This window comes from Equus quagga, chromosome 7, assembly GCF_021613505.1.
Source record: "Equus quagga isolate Etosha38 chromosome 7, UCLA_HA_Equagga_1.0, whole genome shotgun sequence".
NCBI lineage: Eukaryota > Metazoa > Chordata > Mammalia > Perissodactyla > Equidae > Equus > Equus quagga.
The window spans coordinates 119,085,532-119,110,756 of NC_060273.1; the positions used below are offsets into that span (position 1 = coordinate 119,085,532).

The 25,225-nt window shown below is 39.1% G+C and overlaps 2 protein-coding genes across 3 annotated transcripts in view; one reads left to right on the plus strand and one right to left on the minus strand.

Annotated features, from left to right (window-relative positions):
• The window catches only part of POLR3G (RNA polymerase III subunit G), a 41,091-nt gene extending 31,108 nt beyond the window's left edge, over positions 1–9,983 (minus strand). For both annotated transcript variants that reach the window (XM_046667900.1, XM_046667898.1), the window contains exons 1-2: positions 9,848–9,983; positions 788–938 (exon numbers count right to left, since the gene is read on the minus strand). In XM_046667900.1, coding sequence (XP_046523856.1) covers positions 788–904 — 117 coding nt within the window. In that variant the 5' untranslated portion in view covers positions 905–938; positions 9,848–9,983. The remainder of the gene's footprint in view (positions 1–787; positions 939–9,847) is intronic.
• A 526-nt stretch (positions 9,984–10,509) lies between these two features.
• MBLAC2 (metallo-beta-lactamase domain containing 2) lies at positions 10,510–24,910 on the plus strand. Its single transcript, XM_046667897.1, has 2 exons — positions 10,510–10,970; positions 21,535–24,910. Exons 1-2 carry the CDS (start codon positions 10,517–10,519, stop codon positions 21,918–21,920), a joined length of 840 nt encoding a protein of 279 aa, XP_046523853.1. The 5' UTR covers positions 10,510–10,516; the 3' UTR covers positions 21,921–24,910.
• The last annotated feature ends 315 nt before the right edge of the window (positions 24,911–25,225 follow it).

Genomic DNA, 25,225 nt, shown 5'->3' on the forward strand with positions numbered 1-25,225 from the left:
CAACAAAGGACTTTTCCTTTTGAAATAGGGGAGATTCCTGGAGGGAGGGATACTTGGTTATTTATGATTTTTTCACTTTTTCTACCACAGCATATACATATCTGGAAATGTAAGTTTACATTTTAAACTAAATATAAAGAGAAAGCATTAGATTAAACATTATGCAAATTAAGCTTGCAGCATACTCATTAAATGTAAAAACAACACTAAATGCAGTGGAGTTGCTTACATTTTGAGTAACAGTAACAAAATTCAAATTGATTTTGATAAAATAGGGAGCTAAGCAAAAAAAACCAAAAATCAGCAGGGAAAAAGGTCAGGCAGTATACTAGGAAGCAAAATTAAATTCTACAGACACAAGCTGAAAAGAAAAATCATTAAGTGAAGTCCAGTAGAGTGGGAACTGAGGACCACCGCAAAATCTAACTTTACTTTTAAAACTATTATTTTAATATTGGAATATATCAATGACAGCAATAAGATGTAAGAATTGAAAACAATTCTTCTTAGTTCACACATTACTGAATATATTCATGAAAAGGTGTACACAATTTTGTTTTCTGTATTTTAAGAAAGCTGTCTAAAAATTAGAAAAGGTTCAGGGAAGAACAGTGGAAATATTTAAATTAAAGGTAAGTGAAACACACTCTCTTTTACTCTCTTACTTTTTTACTTTCTTACACTTTAGGATATCATAATGATAGCATATATTCAAGTCCTACATAAAATTTTAATTTTCTCTGAAACATGAAAAACACACTGAGAATTCCACTGTTAATGTACTTACAGGAAATAGTGGGGGCGGTTTCAATACTACATCCGGTAACTTCTCACCTCTGCTAAATCCAACTGCCTCAATATTAAAGGTATAAGCAGCACGTCCTCTTCCTTTATTCCCAGCCATTGGAACTAGTTACACAGGCAAATTCTGAAAGACACTATTAATGATAAAGATTTATTGAATCATCTGAAAAACACAATCAGTATTTTAAGGCAAAATACACTCCACCCCCTAAGTACCATGGCCAATTTAAAACACTTCTGGAAAGCAACACTTGTAAAGAAATACACATTGACACTGATTCCTGAACCCCTCACGTCTAGTCCCGTTTGGCAGGTGAGGTGATGATGATGGCCTCAACCACCTCACCCAGGTCCTGGGTGGATGGCTGCCCTGGGTCTCCTTTGAGATGCTGCTCCAAACACTCTCAGCCAGGTGATGCAATTCTCTCTACCCCTTGGTGGTTTGGCAACAAGATCTCAGAAATACATAAAAAATATGAACAAGGGAAGGTTGGCTGATGAAGAGAAGATACCTCGCTTTTTCATTCAACTTGAAGACTATCAGCAGTCATATATACTTTAAATTTTAGTGACTTATTTATCCTAGAATTTGAGTGTTGGAAAGGATCCTTGAGATCTAGTCCAATGTCCTCCTTTTTGAAATGGGAATGGGCTCAGTAAGACTCTGAAGAGGTCTGTCCTAGCCAAAAAAATTTTTTTAAAGTTCAGAGAAAAGCATCTGAAATAGTTAAAGGTAAGATAAACCTGTACTCTCTCCAACTTTGGGGACAATAATGACATCATATACTCAAGTCCCATACTGAACTTCTGGATCATCTGAAACGATTTCACTGTGATGTGAGAACTGAGGCGGCAGTCTACTAACAGGGATTCCCACACTAGAGCTCTTTCACCACAACTCTGCATCCGACTGCAGTGAAGACTATAACACACATTCTTTAAATCTCTCTTCCCACTGTTAATATTGAGTATCATCAGCCCTGTAAGCTCAAGAAAGCAATAATATGCCCTCCTATACCACTATAACAGTTCCCTCCCTTTTTTTTCTTACCATTTACTTGTTGGAAAAACGAGGTCACTGTCCTATACGATGCTTCGCCAACTTTAAGGCATATGTGAATTACCTAGGAATCTTATCAAAATGCAGATTCTGATTCAGTTGGCAGAGGGTGGGGCCTGAGAATCTGCATTTCTAACAAGCTCTCTGGAGATATTAATGCTTTTGGTTTGCAGAGCACACTTGGAGAGTAGCAAGGCTGTACAATTTCCTATAATCTGGATTGGAGTGATTGCATACATGAGATGTGGTTAACATATTCCTCTATTCCCTGTATTTTCTATAATCAGGTGGACTAGAGGCTTACTCAAATTTGGGCTTGATTTTTTTGCAAGAATACTTAAAAGATGCTCTGTTTTTCCTACTGCGTCACATCAGGATGCACATGCAGTCTCTCTCGGTCAGTGGGTTCAGGTGCTGTCAGTCTGTTTCATCCAGTATACAGTTCCTCATCAGCTTTCACCTAATGGTTTTAGCAGCCATTGATGACTGCAGACTACATCCATTATTCCATTATGGATTGTAACATGATGATATACAAATTGTATCATTTTTTCTGTATTTATTAACTGGAATTCTACGAGGAATCAATTCTCCTCATCCAACTATTCAATTACTATGAAACGCAATTCACATAGGAAAGGTACTTATTTTAATAACCAAGCTCAGTCCCTCTGTCCACAATAAAAGAGGCGGAAAATACCCAAAAGGCCTTGTTTCAATTGCTGAGTCACTAGAGCATATGTTGAGCCTACAGAAAGCAGGTCTCCCAAGTATGAAAATTGTGCAGCAGAAGGGCTCACACCTACACTCTAAGAAACTAACTGCGGGGAGCCCAGTAGGCACGGGCGAGACCACTGGGCTGAATTCCAATCTGGGACTTGCCACTAATCAAAGATTAGAACAATTCTAGGCAATGTTTCCAAAACCTGCCTGATCACGAGAATTCCCCGAAGGATTTGTTAAACATAGGGAGTCCTAAGCGATCCCCAAGTCCTCAAACACAGCACAGCAGAATCTGTGGAGGTGGGCCCTGGGAAGAAGTTTAGAAAATTCATCCTGAAAAGAGAGTATATCAGCTACCATTGCTTGATAGAATATCCCATGAGAAATATCAAACTCTGCTGACTCTAAACTTCCATATTTATCAAGTAACCCTTGGGTTTATAAATTGATACTGGAAGTGAATGTACTGCCCTTGGCAGAAAAATCATTCCTAGCTCCTGAGACACCCTGAATAATTGCATGGCATTCTGGCCCACAAATCCCTCTCTTTCTAGTTTGATTGTCATGAGTCAGTTCTCCTGTACCTGGAGAAGCTGCTACATTTATTTTCTTCTCTTGCAAAGGCGGACAGGTACGCCCTGGACTCTGGCAACTGTCTCATGGAAAAAATGACTCACAAGCAAGGCCTGAGCATCATTCTTTGAAATCCTTTAAGTTGATTCAACCACTGCCTGTTCCTTTTGCACCTCGTCAAACTTCTTGAATGAAGGATTTTTTAAGCTAGCTTTCCCCATTTCCTCATTACCCAAATCTTCCTCTATTTCCTATGGGCCAATTTCATTAAGTCATTCATTCAACATATATTGAGCATTCCAGGCACTGTGGTAGGACCCAGAGAGCATTGAACAGGGCTTATTTATCAGTGGATGAAGGAACACAAACAAGTAAACAAGTAAGTGTCTAACATAATATTATGTGCTCTTGTTGGGGTTGAATTGTGTCACCCCTCAAAAATACATCGAAGTCCTAACTCCTGGTACCTGCGAATGTGACCTTCCTTATTTGGAAATAAAGTCTTTGCAGATGTAATCGAATTAAGATAAGGCTGTACTGGATTAGTGAGCCCACTTCCAATGACTGGTCTCCTTATAAGACGGAAATGTGGACAGAGAGAGGAACACAGGGAAAACACCATGTGAAGATGGAGGCAGAAGTTGGAGGGAAACAGCTGCATGCCAGGAACACCAAGGAGTGCCAGCAACACCAAGGAGTGCCAGCAACCACCAGAAGCCAGGAGGGAGGCAGGGAAGAGAGTCTGCCTGGGAGCCTCCAGAAGGAAGAAATCCTGCTGACACCTTTATTAGACTCTGGCCTCCAGAAACGGGAGAGAATAAATTTCTGTTGTTTTAAGCCTCCCAATTTGTGGTAATATGTTATGGCAGCCCTAGGAAATCAATACAGCTCTGAAGAAAAGGAAATCACAGTAACGGGACAGAGAATAACAAACGGGTATGGTAGTGGCTTTTTCACACAGGGAGGGTCTTTCTGTGGAGGATAAATCTGAGCACCATGCTGGAGAGGGCCCGTGAGCCATAAGGTGGAGGGATGGGATGGAGATGGCTACAGAAAAGAAGGAAGAGCAAGTGCCGAGGAGGAAGCCACAAGTTGGGAGTGTGTGCGGAGCAAGAAGCTCATGTAGTTGGTAAGGAGCAAGGAGAGGCTGGTGGAGGCCAGATCTCGCGCAGCCCTGTGTGAGCTGTAGGAAAGGATTTGGCTTTTATCTTACTTGTGATGGGAACTACACTCATGAACATACCGAAATGCAAAGGTCCCTAATGGTCTCCAGTGGCAAAATCCAGTGGCCTTTTGTCGTTGTTTCTCCTCTTGGACTTCCAAAGCACACTGCTCATTATTGCCTCCGCCCTTTTGAAATTCTCTCTTCCCTAGGCTTTAAGAAAACTCTAGCTTCTTCTATCCCACTGACCATTTTTGTGTCTACTTCTCTTCTTAAACCCCTAAATATGGATTTCCTTAAGGTTCAATCTTTGGTCTTCTGCTCTTTTTTTATCTTCAGAAAATGCACCCATTCTCTGGGTCTGATGACCTCTCCGGCACCATTACCTCTAGCAGTGACCTTTGTCCTGAGTTTCAGCCCATGTTCTTACCACCATAAGAATATGTGGACAGCACCTTAAACTGACAATACTGAGATCATCTTCCCTCTACACTAACTAGCTTGTCTTTCATGTATAACATCCCTATTTTTATCCACAGTATGTTATTTTCCCAGTCATCAACATTTGAAGATGTGGAGTGAGTCAGTATTGATTCTTCATTCTGTTCCACATCTCCTGTCAAATCAATCATCTAATTTTTCCTTCAAAATGCCCTTTCCTTTCCATTTCCTCCACCATAATCCAGCTCACCCCTTTTCCAACTCTTTTTTTTTTTTTGAGGAAGATTAGCCCTGAGCTAACATCCTCCACTAATCCTCCTCTTTTTGCTGAGGAAGACTGGCCCTGAGCTATCATCCGTGCCCATCTTCCTCTACTTTATATGTGGGATGCTGCCACAGCATGGCTTGACAAGTGTTGTGTAGGTCTGCACCCAGGATCCAAACTGGCAAACCCCAGGCCATTGAAGTGGAACACATGAACGTAACTGGTATGCCATTGGGCTAGCCCCCCAACTCACTTTTGATTGACTGCAAATTTTGTGGTACCCCTTGTTCTTCCTGTTTATTTTCTTTTTCTTCTGCATTACTCATTCTAAAGCACGGCTCTGATTATGCTACTCTTCTCATCTTCCCTCTAGGCTAGAGAATTGAAATCCAAACTCCCTATCCAAGTATTCAGAGCCCTTTCGAGATGGCTGCACCTATCCTCCTGACTCATTCTTCTGTAGCCATGTCTTGACTATCATTCTCTCCACTGCAACCTACTCCCTGTTCCTCCCTGCCTCGTTTCATCCCTTTTCATTTTAAGATCCCCTTTAAGTCCCTCAATATCCACAACAATCACTTCATCCCACCTTACTCTTAGAAAGATCCTCCTGTTAAAATAAATGGATTTTTGGGGGCTGGCCCCATGGCTGAGTGGTTAAGTTCGTGCACTCCACTTTGGCAGCCCAGTGTTTTGCAGGTTTGGATCCTGGGTGCAGACATAGCACCACTCATCAGGCTATGTTGAGGCGGCATCCCACATGCCACAACCAGAAGGACCCACAACTAATATACACAACTATGTACTGGGGGGATTTCGGGAGAAAAAGCAGAAAAAAAAAAGATTGGCAACAGTTGTTAGCTCAGGTGCTATAAATTAATTAATTAATTAATGGATTTTTGAGGCTGGTCCAGTGGCATAGTGGTTAAGTTCTGCACGCTCCACTTTGGCTGGATCCTGAGTGCGGATCCAGCACCACTTGTCAAGCCATGCTGTGGTGTGGTCTCACATAAAAAAATAGAGGGAGACTGGCAGATGTTAGCTCAGTGACAATCTTCCTCAAGCAAAAAGAGGAAGATTGGCAACAGATGTTAGCTCAGGGCCAAGCTTCCTCACAAATAAATAAATAAATAAATGGATTTTCAAAAATTGCGGTGATACACATTGCTACAGTCTTCAATTCTGAAAGAAATATAGACAATGCCCCATTTGGGAAACGAGCTTTTCCAAAAAAGGGAAGGAGTTTCACTTACGTTTTTTGTTTGTTTGTTTGTTTCTTCAATGGTATTAACACTAGAGATTTTACATCCCCTCCTGTCTAGGCATGGTGCTCTCTATACAGCAACAGCTCCTCAATTAACATCAAGCTTTCCTTATTTATTTATTTACTGAAGGCGATTGCATGAGCAAATTTACCCACAGAAGTACAATTTCGTCAGCCTACTATTAAGTTGTTTTTTGTTTTTTTTTTTTTAAATTTCCAGAACTATAAAGTTTGGAACCTGGCTATGTATTGGAATCAACAGGAGAGTTAAAACAACAACAACAACTCAGGCTTCACCCCAGAACAATAAAATCAGAATCTTTGGAGGTAGGATTTGGACTGTAGGACTTCTGAAAGCACCCGAGGGGATTACAATGTGTAGCCTAAATTAAGAACCACTGCTCCAGATTAAACTTCCCATTTTAGCAAAGAGGAAAGTGAGGCCCAGACCCAGCTAACCTGACCACCTGAAGACACACCGTTAATTCCTAACAAGGACAGGGCCACGTTAAAGCCTCAGGATATCTTTCCATTGTCCTTTCCACATTACCGCTGCCTGAAACACATTTCTAGACTAGTTGAATAGCTTTTTTTTTTTTAATTTTTTTTTTTTTTAAAGATTTTACTTTTTCCTTTTTCTCCCCAAAGCCCCCCGGCACACAGTTGTATATTCTTCGTTGTGGGTCCTTCTAGTTGTGGCATGTGGGACGCTGCCTCAGCGTGGTTTGATGAGCAGTGTCATGTTCGCGCCCAGGATTCGAACCAACGAAACACTGGGCCGCCTGCAGCGGAGCGCACGAACTTAACCACTCAGCCAAGGGGCCAGCCCCAAGTTGAATAGCTTTTTAATCCCATGGACGTCTTTAATCTTCACAATGAAGTGAATTAGTAACGGCAAAATTGACTGGATTTAAAAATGTAAAATTAGAAGCATCACTTTTCATTTTGGGATGCCTCCCAAAAATTCCTATTCAGAATTGTTCTGAGATGGTCTGATGGGTGTAGTTCAACCGTCCAAGACGTGAAACGCAAAAGCCCATTCTAATCAACCAGAAAAACAACCTCGTGGGAAAGCTGAGCTAATCTCTGAAATTCTCCCTAGCACTAACATTTTATAAGTTATGATTGTGCTTAAATGTATTGTTCTCCATGTCTCACACAGTCTCTTGCGCACATTCGCTAGGTGAATAAATGTATGAACTGATGTAAGGAGGCATGGAAGCTAGGGGACGCACTGAAAGCCAGGTCACAGTATCTTTCCTGACGAATGACACCTAAGTTGCCCCAATCAGAACCTGACAGTCATGCTGGCCTCCTCTCCGCCTCCCTCCATCCCCTCATCTAACAGGAGAAGAGTACAGCTCTGGGTCCTCTCTCACAGGTTCACCTTCCTTCACCTCTAGCTCAGGCCTTCACCATCTCCCACCCGGACCTCTAATACAGAGCAAATAAACTTCCCATGGCCACACTCCCCCTTTCAATCTACTCTCTAGTCATCTTCTAGAACACAAACCTTGCCGCACCACTCTCCTTAACTAGCAGAGCTTTCAAGTTGAGTTTAACTTTCTCCCCCTTGCTCCATGCATCCCACACTCCAGCCACTCCTAACTCTGCGACATCAGCTCTTTCCTATAGCGTTCCTTTTGCCTGGAGGGCCTTCCTCCCAGATCCACCTGAGCAAGCCCCAGCATCATTTAAGATGCTATGTAAATGACACTTGTCTGTGACCATTTCTTCCACCTTACATGGAACTAGGCCTCTCCCTTCTTGGGGTTTCCCAAGTATACACTGCTTTTATTACCCTTTTTAAAATCACGTTGTAATTGTCAGTTCTTGTCTGTCTCCCCAGTAAGCTCCTCAATTATCCATTCATCAAGTACTTATTAAGTACCCTGCCTGTCTGACCATCTCCCATGTACTGGGAATACAGCAGCGAAGGAAACAAGTCTCTGTTCTCGTGGAGCTCACAGTCTAGTAGGGGAAATGGAAAATATAAATATATTTTATAGAAAGTGTCAGGTAGAGATCAGTGATATGAAAAAGCAGGAAACATGCGTGCCATTATGCAAAAGGCGGTTGAAGAACTCCTCCTGTATTCTGTAATATTTGAGCACAAACCTGACAAAAGTGAAGGAAGAAGTCATGCCAAGAACCAGGAAAAGATATCTAGGGCAGCAAAAGGATATGTAAGTGTGAAGGCCTCCTTGAAGACTTATTCACCTTTTCCTGCCCCATCGCTAAGCAGACCTTGGCAAAAGTCCAGTAAATATTGGATGAATTATTGCTAAGCTCATGGCCTAGTGACGATATCACTCTGTTTCACCTCTAGTGGGTCCCCTTTGCCTACATGAAAGACACCCAAACTCCAAAGAGCTCTGTACTCCCCTGCTGAGAACAACCTAACAAACAGTGGTCTTTTAAGGGCAGCTCAAATGCCACTCCTCAACAATCCCTTCCCTCTGTATTCTTACAGCACCTAGGTTTTACTTCCTCTGTGGGACATACTCCGTATTGCTTTATATTGCAAATATCCGTGTAGAGATATCATCTTCCTTCAAATTCTTGAGAACCCAGATCACGACTTTGCTTTTGCACAATTCTGTTCTTCACAGATCATCTAGCTCAGGGACTTCCACATAAGAACAGCCCTCAACAGAGTGACTGGATAAATTCAAACTAGATTAGGAAAATATTCAGAAAGGCTAGCTCCCCACCAAAGGCTTTAGGAGTACAGAGGAGCAGAGTACAACTCTCCTTCTAGGAAGGCTGCCACAATAAGGGTTTTCATAATTATCTTTTATAATGCAGTCTCATGGGTCTTTTATAATTTTTCCTGGCTGAGTAGGGAGGTTAGTCAAGTTCTCAAGGGAATTTCTGAAGCCTTAATAGATGTTTCAATAGCTGGGAAGGGTGGGGTGGGGACTAGGACCTGGCGTTCATAGCGGAGGTGATTTCTGTGGCTGGTGGGGCCACACCCAGTCGTTATCCAATTTTCCTGTCCTCACAAAGTGCGGCTGCCTCCACCTTTCCTTAGTTGAGCCTTTCTACCAACTTTCTCTGCTCTCTTCCAAGAGCGGACAAAGTAACCGAAAAAATGGACAATGGGGGAAGGAATACAGAAGTTAATTATTTAGAAGAGAAGAAAATCCTTATTAACAACCCCTCTTCCCACGATACAGGGGGAAAGCTCCAGCAGTTAAGAAAACATGCTGAACAGCCTGCCCTTAGCTGCCAGTCTGCGGCAGTGACTCGTGCCTGAACCAATCACATAGTCACCAGATTTGAAAATCTACCACGAGGAAGAGCATAAATTCCCTTCTAACTCACTGCAAACGGTCCCAGGAAGAGGAGACTAGGTAAGATGTGGAACCGACGATTTTAAAAGATTTTGAAGGGACCAGGAAAAGGGAGGTAAAGCTCTGTCCCAACACCCCTCAATCCAGAGCGTTTTAATGAATCTCCATCCCTGACTTCCCCCACCTTCTCCATGTGCCCCTTTAACTACCCTCTACGCTCTCCATCTCCGCGCAGGCCATCCATTGCTTGCTCTGTTACCTGTTCACTAAGTCTCCAGGCTTGGGCAAAAGTGTGCAGCCGAAGAGCCGGCCGGCACGGAAGGGGTGCGGACCGAAGGCGCCGGCTCCCGAGCGCTGGTTCCACCTCTGAAGACACGCGCTCCGCCCTCCACGCGGCCTCCGAGCCGCGCTAGAATCCCAGCTAGTGAGCCCCGCCCCCTAGCTAGGCCCCGCCCTCTGGGCAGAGAGCTTTTTAGCCCTCGGCAGACGCCGTAGTCGTCCCACGGGCTCGGCCCTACTCTTTCTGCGCCGGCTGACAGTGTACATCGCGGTGCGCGGTCGGTGGGCGGATCTGGCGCCTCCCACGCCTGACTCCCGGCCTCTGCAGTCAGACCCCCCCGAGGCAGAGAGAGTGTCGCTTTCTCTGTCTTCAGACTCCTGCAGTGGCCCCTGAGTTAATGCTCCCTCTTGCGATTGCTCCAGCGCCCGGGTGCAGGCCGAGCAGCCTCTGTTTTCTGCGGACCAGGCGGGTGGGTGCGCGTCCTTCCTCCTCCTCGTTCTCCCCCCGCACTCCCGCAGCCCCCGCCCCCTCGCGCCGCGCCTCCTCCCTGGCTGCGGGCAGACCGCTCCACACCGCCGCAGCGCATCGCGTGTGGACGGCCTGCGAGAGGCACACACGCCCACATCCACTCCGCCACCGCTGCCCAGCATGTCGGCGCTCGAGTGGTACGCCCACAAGTCCCTGGGCGACGGCATCTTCTGGATTCAGGAACGCTTCTATGAGTCGGGCAACCGCGCCAACATCTGGCTGGTGCGCGGCTCCGAGCAGGACGTGGTGATCGACACGGGCCTGGGGCTGCGCAGCCTCCCAGAGTACCTGTACTCCTCCGGCCTCTTGCAGGACCGCGGGGCCAAAGAGGACTCGGCGTGCCGGCCGCTGCTGGCCGTGGCCACCCACGTGCACTTCGACCACTCCGGCGGCCTGTACCAGTTCGACCGGGTGGCGGTGCACCACGCCGAGGCCGAGGCGCTGGCTCGCGGGGACAACTTTGAGACCGTGACCTGGCTGTCGGATAGTGAGGTGGTGCGGGCGCCCAGCCCTGGCTGGAGGGCCAGGCAGTTCCGAGTGCAGGCGGTGCAGCCCACCCTCATCCTGCAGGATGGTAATGGGCCCTCACGGGCGCGCGCTCTCTCATTAAGGGAGGTGATTGGGGAGAAACCTGTCCGAGGGATGCATGTTGTAGACGTCCGTGGCTGCAAGGGGCTTGTTTTCTTACCTTGCAGAAACAGCACTTCTGTTTCTCCCTTCCCCGAGTCAAAGCCCACTCGACTGGAGCCAAGGCTATGCAGCCTTCCCTACCCGAGACTAGCTCTGGCACAGTGTAGCAATGCCGCGTACTCGAGTGAAAGCTGGCCCCACCCCCTAGTCAGTTTCTTGGGTAAGGTACAGTAGTAACACTACGGAGACTTGTGACTAGGTATTTCCCGTTCTTTTCCCGAAAACCTGCCTGACATTTCCAGGCGCTTTTCTAGCGAACCGACTTTTAAGGAATGACTCCTCGCTGAGAGTGCATGTCATGCTCTCTGCTTTTGAGAACTGCTGACTTCATCAGCTCGGTCAGCGGTAACCGCTGGGTAGGAGCAATTCCCACCTGTAGGTTTAGAAAGCTTTTAGAGAGCAGTGGTTCCAATCTGCTCATGCATCCTTATCTGCTAAATAGGTTTCTGTTCTTGATGTTGCCTCACGAGAGAGAGAGCTTGATAGTGAACATAAAAAGTAGAATATGGCTGAGTCTTATATGATGAGATATCTGGTCTGGTTGAAAGCAAGGCCTGAGAAAGACTAATAAGGGAGGTTATTTCCAGTGATGGTGAATTATGTGGACTAATGCATAGGTAGCTGTGGGCCTCTGGCTCTATGAAAGACAGGATGGTGATCAGAGAGAAATTATCAGAATAAAATAAAATAGAGTAAGGCCCCAATCCTCCTAACCTCAAACAGGCCTTAAATAATTGAGCTAATTAGCCACAGCAGGATTATTTGTGTATTAATTTCCTTTTTTTATTTTTAGAATACTTTTGTTGATTTCATTTTATCCTTACAACACATTTGAATTGAGACGGCTGAAGATAGTGACAAAAGCTAGGATTTGAACCAAGGCACAATAGATCAAAGCATGCAGAGCATACATAAATCCTACTCCATAAATATATTATGGTAATTCTGAGTAGGATGTGAAACCCCCTTCTTTCCTTTCTGTGTTGAAACCATTTTGATTGCCACTTTAATCTATTAGACTGTTCCTGTAAGAGGTAGAAAAATCCAGTTGCTGCAGTACAATAAGGCTCACTTTATGACCAACCAATATGACAAATAATGAAATATTCTCCAAAAATCAGTTTATCTTACAGGTGAGATCTTGATCACTTGAAATACAGAAAGAGAAAGCGAGATTCTGTACCTCACAGCCCAACTAAAAAGTCTTTTCATTAAAATTTTAAATCTAAAGATTAAAAAAAGAATGGTTTAGATGGGAGTCTTACATTATCTGACAATTTGAGATAAAAGAAAAGTACACTTACATTAAATGTACTTTTAATTACTGTATTTCTTGATGAAGTTGATTTTAGAGGTATGATTTCCATGCACTTGAAGGGTATTCAGACTAAATTCTGGCACCCAGACCAAAGAATGTTTACATTAGTTCTTAAAATACATTTAAATTGCCTAAACAAATACATTACTTTTGATTTATTTACTTTTGCTCCTGTCCCAGCAGTAGGAAATCAATGATGAAAGAATAGTAGGAATTATTGTTTTATAGATGAAGAGTCCAGTCAGGCCTGAATATCAGACCTGAGGTCACATAGCCAGTTTTTGGGAAAGAGCTGGGACTAGAATCCAGGTTTCCTAAATCCTGGTTGATGGTAGAATTATAGCATTTTAGAGGTACAAGGGCCCTGCCAGCTACCTGTGTGGTGCTTTAAGCCTTTGAAGGTGTGAAAAGGAAGCTTAATATTTACCGAACACTTGGAAGGTGATAATACTGTGTTAAATCCAAAATTGTTTTTCATTAGGAGCTGGATGCCTCATCCTGTCAAGTTGTATCTAATTTCCTCTTTTCTCAGGAATATTAATTTCCTGTCTCTTCTGAATAGTATGGCCTGCTAACTGGATATTCTCATAATCCAGATGCCTGGAAAGAGAGATAAAATATTTATATTAAGAATTCATACACAGTTACACACACACATGAACAGCACATACCCAAACAATATAAAGTCTTCATTGCTTTGGTTAGAACATAAGGAGGCTGAAGTCATTAGTTTATATTGCATTTCATTTAGTGAATTGATGATCACCTCTCAAGGAGAAACATAAATCTGTGCCCTGTATCACTAACCCAAAAGCTGATTTGTAAATGAGGGACAAAGAGGACAAGGAGAGATCATTATCCAGTGCATCATCTTCAATGGAAAAACGACTCTCCTTACTAATGCTGAAATAGCATCTTCTCATAAGAAGATAGCAGTAACCCTTAGAGTGGTACACTACGTTCTTCTTGAACGGGCACACATTACTTTGTCTATTTTTCATAATATTCAAGTTATATAAAGTGCAGGCATTTTGGCCCCTATTATACAATTTGCCCGGAGTCACAAAGATATTAGAGCAGTTTTTTTCAAGTGGACTTGAATAGTTTGGGGAGGTTAAAAACAAAAAGTAGATTCCAGAAAGGTAGCAGATTGAACAAACCCATCTAATTTGACTCCTACCCAACACCCCACTAAGACTACTGTAAAGGGACCGTGGTTTGTCTGTTTTAAGTTTAAATCCACACTGACTGAGGAACACTATTTCAGACGCTGGAGAGTAACTGTGATGACTGAGTTAGCAGTTTCCTGCAATGCCAGCAAAGGGAAATCAAGAGCCAATCCAGTTTGCATTGCAGGAGCCTTCCTGCAGCCTTAGAAATTAGCAGTAGCTGGTACCTTCATGGAGGCAAAGGGAAGAATACAAAAATAAGTAAAATTGGTTGAAAGCCATTTAAGAAGCTGTTAAAACTAGAACGCTTCTTCCTAAGTGAATGCCCATCCAGTTAGTTTGTTCTCTGGGGAGAGTAAAACAGAATGGTTTCTTGATTGGGGAATGCTAATTACTACTGAACTGAGGGGTTCAGTATGGAAGATAAGAGGAATAAGTGTGTGTGTGTGTATATACATATATATTGCCTACTAGTTTCCCAGAAGGATGAAGCCAGGCCTTTACCCTCCAGGTAGAAAATTGGGAGAATCTTATCTGGAAAATCTGCCCAGCCCTAGAGGAAAGACTGAGTTGCTGATCCCTAAGGAATCCTTGGCTTGATCTCTCTACAGTTAGGCCTAGGTCACCAGGTCCCCTGCATGTGCTTCAAGCAGCCTTTTCATCCCCTACTCTTAAACAGGCAATGAAGCATTATGAAAAATCTGAGAAAATCCTCTAACATGAGATCAAATACTGAGAGAGACAGCATAAAGCAACTTGAGAGGGGAGGACTATCATTAAGATCATGAGGGGATAACAGAAACTATTGCATTCAAGATATCCAAGAAATAATAGGATGCTTTAAAAATAAGACACAGGCAGAACAATATCCACACACACACACATGCACAAAAGAGCTCTTGGAATTTAAAACATCAGAAATTACTTAGTGGAAGATCCAGAAGATAATGTTGAAAAACTTACAAAAAGTCCAGATAGGCAAAATGAAAACTAGGAGAGAACCGGTAAAGGACCAGTTTGGGAAATCCAACATTGAAATAATAGGAGCACAGAGAGAGAATAGAGAGAGTGGAGGAAAAGAAACCATAGTAAAGATAATCCAAGAAAATATCCCCAAATTAAGGGATGTAAATTTCTAGATTGAAAGGGCCCACACAGTTCCCAGCACAATGGATGAAAACACAGCCAACCTAAGGCACATTATTGTAAAATTTCAGAATACTGGGGTCAAGCTTCCAAAAACTTAAACAAAAAAGGTCATCTCTACAGATCATAATGGCTTTGGAGCTAGAAAAGAAGAGCTATGCCTTATTTGAATAAAATTGATTTCCAATTTAGAATTGTACATCCATTCCACTAACAATCAAGTTCTCAAAAAATTGTTTTCCATATGCTATTACTTAGGAAGCTAATAAGATCTACCTTTATCCTATTCACTCCCTTCAAACCAAGGGAGTAAACCAAGAGGAAGCATGGAATACAGGAAACAGGAGATCTAATGCAAGAGAAAGTTGAAAGGAAGCACCAGGATGATGGCAAAGGCTGACTCTGACAATGATAGTACCCCAGGCATAGAGGGCTCCAGAGTGGAGCAGATGAATCATTAGTCTTTTGGAGGGTGAGAAGATGAAAAATATATAGTACATGTGTGGTTATAGTAGGTGGCAAGTGAGGAGAAAAGAGAACTAAAAATGCTTATGTTTCACAGTGGAAGTCAACAGACAACATCTAAAATTTAAAAACCAAGAAATGGTAATACGTGAATGAAATCAGTTCAGTGTATCTGATTGGTAAATCAAGAGATGGAGTATGAACATTACTTAGAGATCACTACCTCTACCAGAAGAAATAGCTACAATTGTTAAAAGTGGTTGCCTGTTAGGAGCAGGATTGGAGATAGAATCAGAATAGGACGAAGAACTTTTTCTTACATTTTAAGAACTTCTAGGATATTTTATTTGAAATATGTATATATATTTTTTGATTAAAAATGAAATAAAAATAAAAGATGGGGAATGCGAAGATGGGAAAGTGTATTTGGGAAGCCAAGGGAAATCTAGTATGGCTGGAATCTGGTGACAGCTGGGTCAGGGTGAGGGCTTGCAAAGATAGAGTGTGTGTGTGTGTGTATATATATATATGTGTGTGTGTGTGTGTGTATGATATTTATATGTGTGTGTGTGTGTATGATATATATATATGATATTTATATGGATACATTTCATAGGCAGTTCTGGTTCTTTAAGAGGTCTTGATGAAATTGTATATGTGAACATTATAAGCATATGGGAGGCATTTATAAAGCCTCAGGGAAATGGCAGATCTAATGATATTCAGCCACTATGACCTTAATTGCTTGCAGTGCTATCGATTTTGATACGTGGGTTCTTATATCTTATCTGTTGCTAAATATTTTGAATATCACCTAGATATAACCAAAGATCAATAAGACTCTATCCCTGCCTTGGTAATTCTCTACAGTTTCTTTTTTAGGATCAAACTTCCCTCACTCCCTTTCGTTCTGTACACCTATTTAACAACTGATCTCCAGCAGCTCTATTATTAAATCAACTTAGCTATAATTTCTTTACTTTACCTGCCAATCATGCAGTAAATAGCAGTGGATTGTGATCCCCAGAGGCACCTTAAATCTGGAACTATTATCCTGTAAGGGAACCTGGCCCCTTATGACTGGACTGCAGGGAAATTTGGGAATGTCTGATTGCATCTTAATGTAATTACTGGGATTCAAGACAAGACCAGGAAGACCCCTGCTCCCACCCCTGGCCCCACTGATCTATTTTGTGTCACTATAGTATTGTTTTTCTGAAAATTTTCTACAAATGCAATCATATAATACATAGTCTTTTGTGTTTGTCTTTCATTTGACATGATGTTTTGGAGACTCATCTATGACGTATCTATTAATAATTCACTCCTTTCTGTTGCTGAGAAGTAATCCATTTATGGATGTAACATATTTTATCTGTTCACCTATTGAAAGAAATCTGAATTGTTTTAGTTTGGGGCTGCTGTGAATAATGCTGCCATGAACATTTGCTGTAAGTCTGTGTGGGGATGCATGTTTTCATTTCCCTTGGTAAATACCTAGGATGGAATTCCTAGGTTTTATCGTAAGTATATGTTAATTTTTGAAGCAAGTGCCAAACTGTTTTCCAAAGTAATGAATTTTACATTCCCAACTGCAGCATATAAGTGTTCCAGTTTCTCCACATCTTTGTCAATACTTGATTTGGTCAGATTTGTCAGTCTGATTTTAGCCATTCTACTGAGTATGCAGTGATATTTCATTGTGGTTTAACGTGCATTTCCCTAATGGCTAACGATGTTGAGCATCCTTTCAGGTACTTATTTGCTATTCAAATATCTTCTTTGTTAAGGGTCTATTAAAGTCTTTTCTCCTTTTTAAAAATTGAAGTTTTGCTTCCTTATTATTGAGTTGTAAATGTTCCTTATATATTCTGAATTCGAGTCCTTTAGCAGATACACATTTTGCAAATATTTCCTTTCACTATGTGGCTTGCCTTTTCATTTTAAGGGTGTCTTTTTAAGCAAGAAAGTTTATAACTGGGATGAAGTCGTTAGTCATTTTCCTTATGTTTTTGTGTCATATCTAATAGTTCTGTGTCTAGCCCAACATCACAAAGATTTTCTCCTATTTTTTTCCTAGAACCTCTCACAGTCACGTTTATAATCCATTTTGAATTTTTGTTAATATTATGAAGTAAGGGTTGAGAGGTTCTTTTTTGTTTGTTTGCCATGGATATCCAAAGTGTTCTAGTTCAATTTGTTGAAAATACTATCCTTTCACCCATTGAATTATCTTTGTTGACACCTTTGTCAAAAATCCATTGAGCATATATGTGAATGTCTCCTTTTGAACTCTCTTCTCCTCCATTGATTATTTCTGTCACTTAGCCAGCACCACACAGTCTTGATTATTGTAACGTTATTATAATTCTTGAAATTAGTTAGTGTAAGTCTTCCAACTTTGTACCTGTTTTTCAAAATTGTTTTGTCTATTCTAGCTCGTTTGCATTTCTGTATAAATTTTAGAGTCAGATTTTCAAATTCTACAAAAAAGCATGTCGATTTTGATTGAGATTGTGTTGAATGTATAGATATATAATGATTATTACAGTAGCCACTAGCCACATGTGACTATCTAAATACAAATTTAAATTAATTAGATTGATTAAAATTAAAATTTTAGTTCCTTAGTTGCGCTAGCCTTATTTCAAGTGCCGTTATACACATGTAGCTAGCGGCTACCATACTGGACAGTGTTGATACAGAATATTTCAGTAATCTCAGAAAGTTCTAGTAGACATTGCAGCTATTGGAAACATTGGATTTAATTACTGTATTAACAATTTTGAGTCTTCCAGTCAATGGACACGTCCTGTCTCTCCTTTTATTTAGGTCTTTTAAAATTTCTCCTGTTATGTTTTTATAGTTTTCAGTATACAGATATAACAAAACATCTTTTTAAAAATGTTTTCCTAAGTATTTTATTCCTTTTGATGCTACTGTGAATAGAAATTTCTTTTTTCTTTTGAGGAAGACTAGCCCTGAGCTAACATCTGCTACCAATCCTCTTCTTTTCTTTTTTGCTGAGGAAGACAGGCCCTGAGGTAACATCCATGCCCATCTTCGTCTACACTCTACGTGGGACGCCTGCCACAGCATGGCTTGACAAGCAGTGCTAGGTCCACATCCGGGATCTGAACCAGCAAACCCTGGGCTGCCAAAGCAGAATGTGTGAACTTAACTGATGTGCCACTAGGCCAGCCCCTAGAATGTTTTTTTTTAAATTCATCTTTTGATAGTTCATTGCTAGTATATAAAAATACAATTGATGTTTGTCTGTTGATCTTATACCCTGTGACATTGCTAAACTTGCTTTCCTAATTCTCTAGCTTTTTCCTACATTTCTTAGGATTTTCTACATGTAAGATCCTGTTGTCTGTGAATAAAGACGGATTTGCTTCTTTTCCAATCTGTGTGACTTTTACTCTCTTTTTCTTGGTTTATGCTCTTGCTAGGATCTTCAGTGCAGTGTTGAATAGAGGTGGTAAGAGCAGACTTCCTTGCCTCTTTCCTGTCTTAGGAGGAAAGCATTTAGTGATTCTATTCAGCAAGAGGTTAGCTGTAGGTTTTTCATAGGTGCCTTTTATCAAGTCAAAGGACTTTCCCTTCTATTCCTAGTTTGCTGAAAGTTTTTATCACAAGGATTTTGTCATATGCTTTTTCTACATCTATTGAGACGATCATATGACTTTTCTCCTGTATTTTATCAATATAGTATATTACATTAATTGATTTTCAAAAGTCAATCCAAACTTACATTTCTTGGATAAACCCCATTTGGTCATTATCCTATTTATAAATTGCCAATATTTTGATAAGGATTTTGAGACTACATTCATTAGGAATATTGGTTTGTCATTTTTTTTACGTTATCTTTGTCTGGCTTTTCTCAGAGTAAAACTGAATTAGAAAGTTTTTCTTCCTCATCTATATTCTGAAAGTCTTTATTATAGGATTGATATTTTCCCTGTCTTAAATGATTGACAGAACTGATAAGCCATTTTTGAGCCTGGACTTTTCTTTGTAGGGAGATTTAAATTACTGATCAATTTCTTTGCTTAATATAAGTCTATGTCGATTTTCTATTTCATCTTCAATCACTTTTGGTAATTTGTCTATTTCAACAAAGTTGTCAAATTTGATGGCTTAAAGTTGTTCATAATACTCCCTTATACTCCTTTTCATTTCCTTAGGTTCTATAGTGATATCTCCTCTTTCATTCCTGATTTTTGTAATTTGTGTTTTCTCTAACTTTGTATTTGTCTGGTTAATGTTCTATCAATTTTGTTGGTCTTTCCAAAGAACCAACTATTAGTTTCCTTGATTTTCTCTATTGATATTTGTTTCCTATTTCATTTATTTTGGCTCTGGCCTTTATTATTTCTTCCTTAAAACTTATTTTGTGTTTGATTTGCTCTCCCTTTCCTAACTTCTTTAGAAACTTTAGTTATTGATTTTAAACAGTTAATCCTTTAAAATTAGCACTTACAGCAATAAATTTTCTTCTAAGCACTGCTTTAGCTACATTCCGTATATTTTGATATCTTTTTATTTTTATTCAGTTCAAGAGATTTTCTAATTTCCTCTGTGACTTCTTTTTTGATCCATGAGGTATCTAGAACTGCAGTGTTTACTTTGCATATATTTGGATATTTCCCATATTTATTCATGTTATAAATTTCTAATTTAATTGCGTTGTGGTCAGAGAACATACCTTGTATGATGTTATTCCTTTTATATTTATTGAGACTTGCTTTATGGCCTAGCTGTATAGCCTGGTGAATATTCCATGTGCAGTTGAAAAGAATGTGTCCTTTGCTGTTTTGAGGTAAAGTGTTTTCTATGTGTCAGGTCAAGGTGTGGTTAATAGTGTTGTTCAGGTCTTCTGTATCCTTACTGACTTTCTACCTACTTGCATTATGAATTATTCAGAGAGGACTATTAAATCTCTTTGCATAATTGTTGGACTGTTTATTCATATTTCAATTCTGTTAGTTTTTACTTAATGAATTTTTATCCTCTGTTTTAGGTACATATATATTTATAATTTTTTTTAATGTATTGACCTAATGTGTATCCTCATAAAATGTACCTCTTTCCTCTAGTAATATTCCTTATTTTGTCTGATATTAATCCAGCCACTCGAGTTCTCTTATCATGAATATTTATATGGTATAAATTTTTCAAACTATTTTTGTCTTTGACCTTATAGTTTCTCTCTTATAGACTGCACATAAATCTTGCTTTTTTAGCTAGTCTGACAATCTCTGCCTTTGATTAGAGTATTTATCTTATTCATATTTAATGTAATTATTGATACAGTTTTATTGAGGTCTGCCATTTTGTCCTTCGTTTTCTGTGTGTCATTTTCTGTTTTCCCTCTGTTCCTCCTTTATTGTCTTTTATGTCTAACAAATCCTGATTATGACGCCACTTTAATCCCTCTATTAAGTTTTTAACTATATTTCTTTGTTTTTTTCTGTATATGTATGTTTACACTAGAGATAACAATATGAAACTTTTAATTTATGATGATTTACTTATGTTAGTACTGATTTAAATCCAATAAAACATCAATTTTGCACACATGTAGCTCAGTTTCCTCCCACTTTCAAATAACTGGGAGGAATATGAGATTTTACTCTACTTGTAAGGTAGCAAGTTAGCCTGCCACAGTTGAATGGATTCTGAGAGAAGACATGAGGTTCCTGGGTCAGAGATGAAGGACAATTTATAACTCACAGCAATAGCGGTAGCCAGAGGGTCATCATTTGTACCAATTGCTCAAGCCTTAATTCCCACAGGGTGACAAAACAAGGTGCGAAAAATAGAATACTGTTCACTAGGGCAGCATTCATAAATTGCGTCACCAGGACACTGGTACTATGGGTGCTTAAAAATAAAAGTTTCCTAGTCAAATAAGTTTGAAAAACTGTACCTCCATATCTCCCTCATGTATATTTACAATGTATATTAGCATATTAAAAGCTTTAAGAAGCCTCACAGAAAAGAAAGCTGCTTAATTTTCTTTGAAGGAAGAGTTTTCAAAATTATTTGACCATAGAATCTTCTTTTCTTTTACGTATCATGACAACCTGCAGAAATAGCGTTCTACATTACTCACTTTGGCAAATACTGCTATAGCAAACAATAGAAATAAAATATATAGGCAACTTATTTTTAAATCATCATTAAGAAGTATGATATTTTTGAAATAAAGTAAAAGAAGTGTCATCCTTCCCAACCTTTTCGAAACCTATTAATGTTCTTTTCTTCTATTCTTGAAGTATTTAGTTGATTGTGTATACTTACACAACACGTTTATTTGTAAACTCTGTTTTCATTTGTAGGGGATGTGATCAATCTTGGTGACAGACAGCTCACTGTTATGCACATGCCTGGTCACTCCAGGGGCAGTATTTGCTTACATGACAAAGACCGAAAGATTCTCTTCAGTGGAGACGTCGTGTATGATGGATCACTGATTGACTGGCTCCCGTACAGCAGGATAAGTGACTATGTTGGAACCTGTGAACGTCTGATAGAATTAGTCGACAGAGGTCTGGTAGAGAAGGTGCTTCCTGGGCACTTCAATACCTTTGGCGCTGAAAGGCTTTTTCGATTGGCTTCTAACTATATTTCAAAAGCCGGGATATGTCACAAAGTTTCTACTTTTGCCATGAGATCTCTTGCAAGTTTAGCCTTACGTGTAACAAATTCTAGGACCTCACCTTAGTATCTATACTATTAATCTATTTTGATTAATTCTCTAAGTTAATCCAATTCATTTTGTGCTGTTTAAAATGATGAATAGTGAGCATTTCAAGAAGTGCTTTTATACTACTATTGTATATTAGAGGAAAAAAGGTTGAGAATGAATAAGCCAAAAAAGATGTGCTTAGTTTAACTTTTTTTTCTTTCTTCCAAATAAGAAACCACTTAAATAAGTTTATATCTTACCAAAGCTGTCATCTGGTAATATTTGCTCTAGAAATGATATAGAAGTATATGTGGAAGCAAGGATGCATTTTACAGTAAGAAAAAGAACTGTCTTTGCATCCCATTTGTCTTATTTTATTTCATAGATGACTAGAAAACAAAGCATAAAGAGTTTTCTGTTTATACTCCAAACTTGATATTTTTAGTATATTATTTAAAGATAAAAGTTCTTGGGTTTAAAATACATTAGAACTCAATGGAAACATGTAAGCTAACATTTAGAATGACAGCTAAAACAATTCATTGTTATGGTACAGAATTTTTATGCTTCATTTTATTTATTCCTAATGTAATTATAGTGTACATTATATGTTGTGAAATTTTACTTACAAAAGGTACAATGAATTTTGTTTTATTGCCAAGCTTTAAATATAAATTGCAGAGTGGTTCAGTCAAAAGCTACTGTATATTGTTGTTTGTTATTATGTATGTGTAATATTTCAATCATAAAAGTGAAATTCACATGTCTGTAATCTAACTACAAATTGTCAGATTTCTCAAAAGGACACTGTCAGGCAAATTTGAAAATATACACATTGAGAATAATTTTTTATTATATCCTATTTTAATATTAACAGTTATTATAAACAAAATTTTTGTTAAATAGTAGCTTCAGTATATGTATCATATTTTATAGTATCCAAACTATAGAAGTCTACAACATCCTGACATAAACCATTCTTTTACTTAGCATAGATATACCACAGAAGGCTTTTCAAATTAATTGCAAAATGTGCATTAGATATTGACTTAGAGTGAACTGCCTTTTTTATCCTGATTCACAACACCTATTCCTGTTTGGTGTTCTTTGTCTTGAATGAAAAGAAGTCTACATTAATAAAGTTATAGGAAAAGTTATCCCACTGTTTAGTAAAGTGTTTTGGTTTGGTGCTCTTAATAATTTATTAAAAAGCCTTTTGGAATATTTCATAAAGGTTTTTTAAGCAGTTTTTTCACTGCCTTTTTATTATTGACATGTCTAAAACCAAACTGAGATGGCTTTAGGAATCAGATTTTTAGTATTAGGAATGTGTAACAATTTTGATTTCTGAAAAATTATGAAACTTTTCCTACGCTACACTCACCAGGTTCTTTAGTCTTTTATTCATTCAACACACAACACACACAAACACATACACATACATACACCATACATACACACAGTCATATACATGCACAGTATTGTGCTAAACACTGTGGAAGCTTAAAAAGTCAAAGAGATTACATCCTAGCTGGAAGTAGAAGGCAAACAAGACATGAATAATAATATATGCAGGTTGAAGTGAATACAAATTACACACGAGTGTCAGGGACATAAATGGAGGAGTGTGAAGTTTGGTTAGGGAAAGATTCCTGGGGGAGGGGTTCTTGAGTCATATTTGGAAGGATGATTTGTTAGGTGGTCAGGGTACGAGACAAAAAGACCCAAGAATGGGGTCGGAGGCATTACTGACTAGAGTAGGCTATTCCTTGTGACAATTTAAATTTAATTTTCAGGAATCTTAGATTTTCCAAACACCACATATTTAGCATGAGAAAGATGAGTTTGTGACTGTGTATACAAGAATCATCCTTAATGACAAACAAGTTGTACTGCCATATGCCACCAAATGAACCTTTACTTAGAATCAGTAAGGAGGCTGTGATTGTTCAGATGTAGAATATCACAGGAGTGTCTTTGTGATAGTATTCAAGGCCGTAGGTCTGTTTCAATTGGTAGTGCAACATCAAGAGTATAGATTTGGTTCAGGGCAACTACAAACAATCACTGAATAAGCCTTAAATATAGCCATTATTTTTATATCAGCAGCACAAGAGAAAACCAAAAGTCCTTAACCATTGACCATTTTATCATACTTTAGGACTTTTTTTTTTTTAAATCAGGGTATAGTAGGCACTAAGTTTTATTGAGAAATATTTAAACCTGATGAAGGCTTTCCTTATTTCTTAAAAGTGTGATTTTTCAAAACACATTGATTTTAGTTTTAAATTTCCCCAATTTTTTTTTTTTTTAGTTTTTCAAATTGTACCAAAACATAAGACTGTGATATTTTGCTCTTTCTTCAATGTGAATAAATTGGAGAAAGGATCTGTCATTCGTTTGGTGCCCTTGCTATGCATTTTTAAATGTGAGTTATTTAATTTAATCCTGGCCCCAGTGCCAGGAAGTAATTGACCAGCCTCACACAACACAGGTTTGGACAAAGCTGGTAATTGAACACAGGTCTGTCTGCCTCCCAAACTGTGCTTTCTCTTATACCTGCACAATAACATAAAATTGGCAAAGTGTATTTTTACTTTTCAAGATGCCACGTGTGCCAAGAATAAATCAAGTGATGTTAAAGCATAATAATAGCATATTTTAAAAAAAGCTTTAAAAATATATATTTTCACCCTGACAGTGACCCTTGTTGTAATTTGTGGATTTTGGAAATAATAGTACATAAGTATAATTCAAAGTTGTCAAAATGTAAGACATTTAGAAATAATTTTTATTTATATAGTTAATAACTTAATCTTTGGAAATTCATTTTCCTTATTTTGTGTTTCCTTTTAACTGAGAAGTCTAAAACAAACAAAAACCTTGTGTGTTATCCTGATATGGTTGAATAAATGATTATGCGTAGTTGTTCTTATATGGATAGTAATATGAATGTGACATGCACAAATTGTCGTCTTATGATTTTCAGATAAGTGTTAGTAAACTTTTGTGTGATCAATATTAAAGTAGACATTTTATTTCAATCTATATTTGGTATTTTTTTATAATGTTGGCAAAATCCCACTTCATTTCTTTCAAGGATATTTCCTATATGAAGTGCAATTTTGAAAAGCTTATAATAAATAAGACATCAAATCTGTGGGCAAGAATAGAGAATCCAGAAACCAAAAAATACCCATATAAGCCTTTAGTAGTTAATAAATATGGCATTTCAAGTCAATGGATAAAAGATGGACTATACAATATATATTCCAATTGTTGATGTGGGATAAAAGGCCCCTGCCATCATAAAATAAATTACAAATGGATTAAAGACCTAA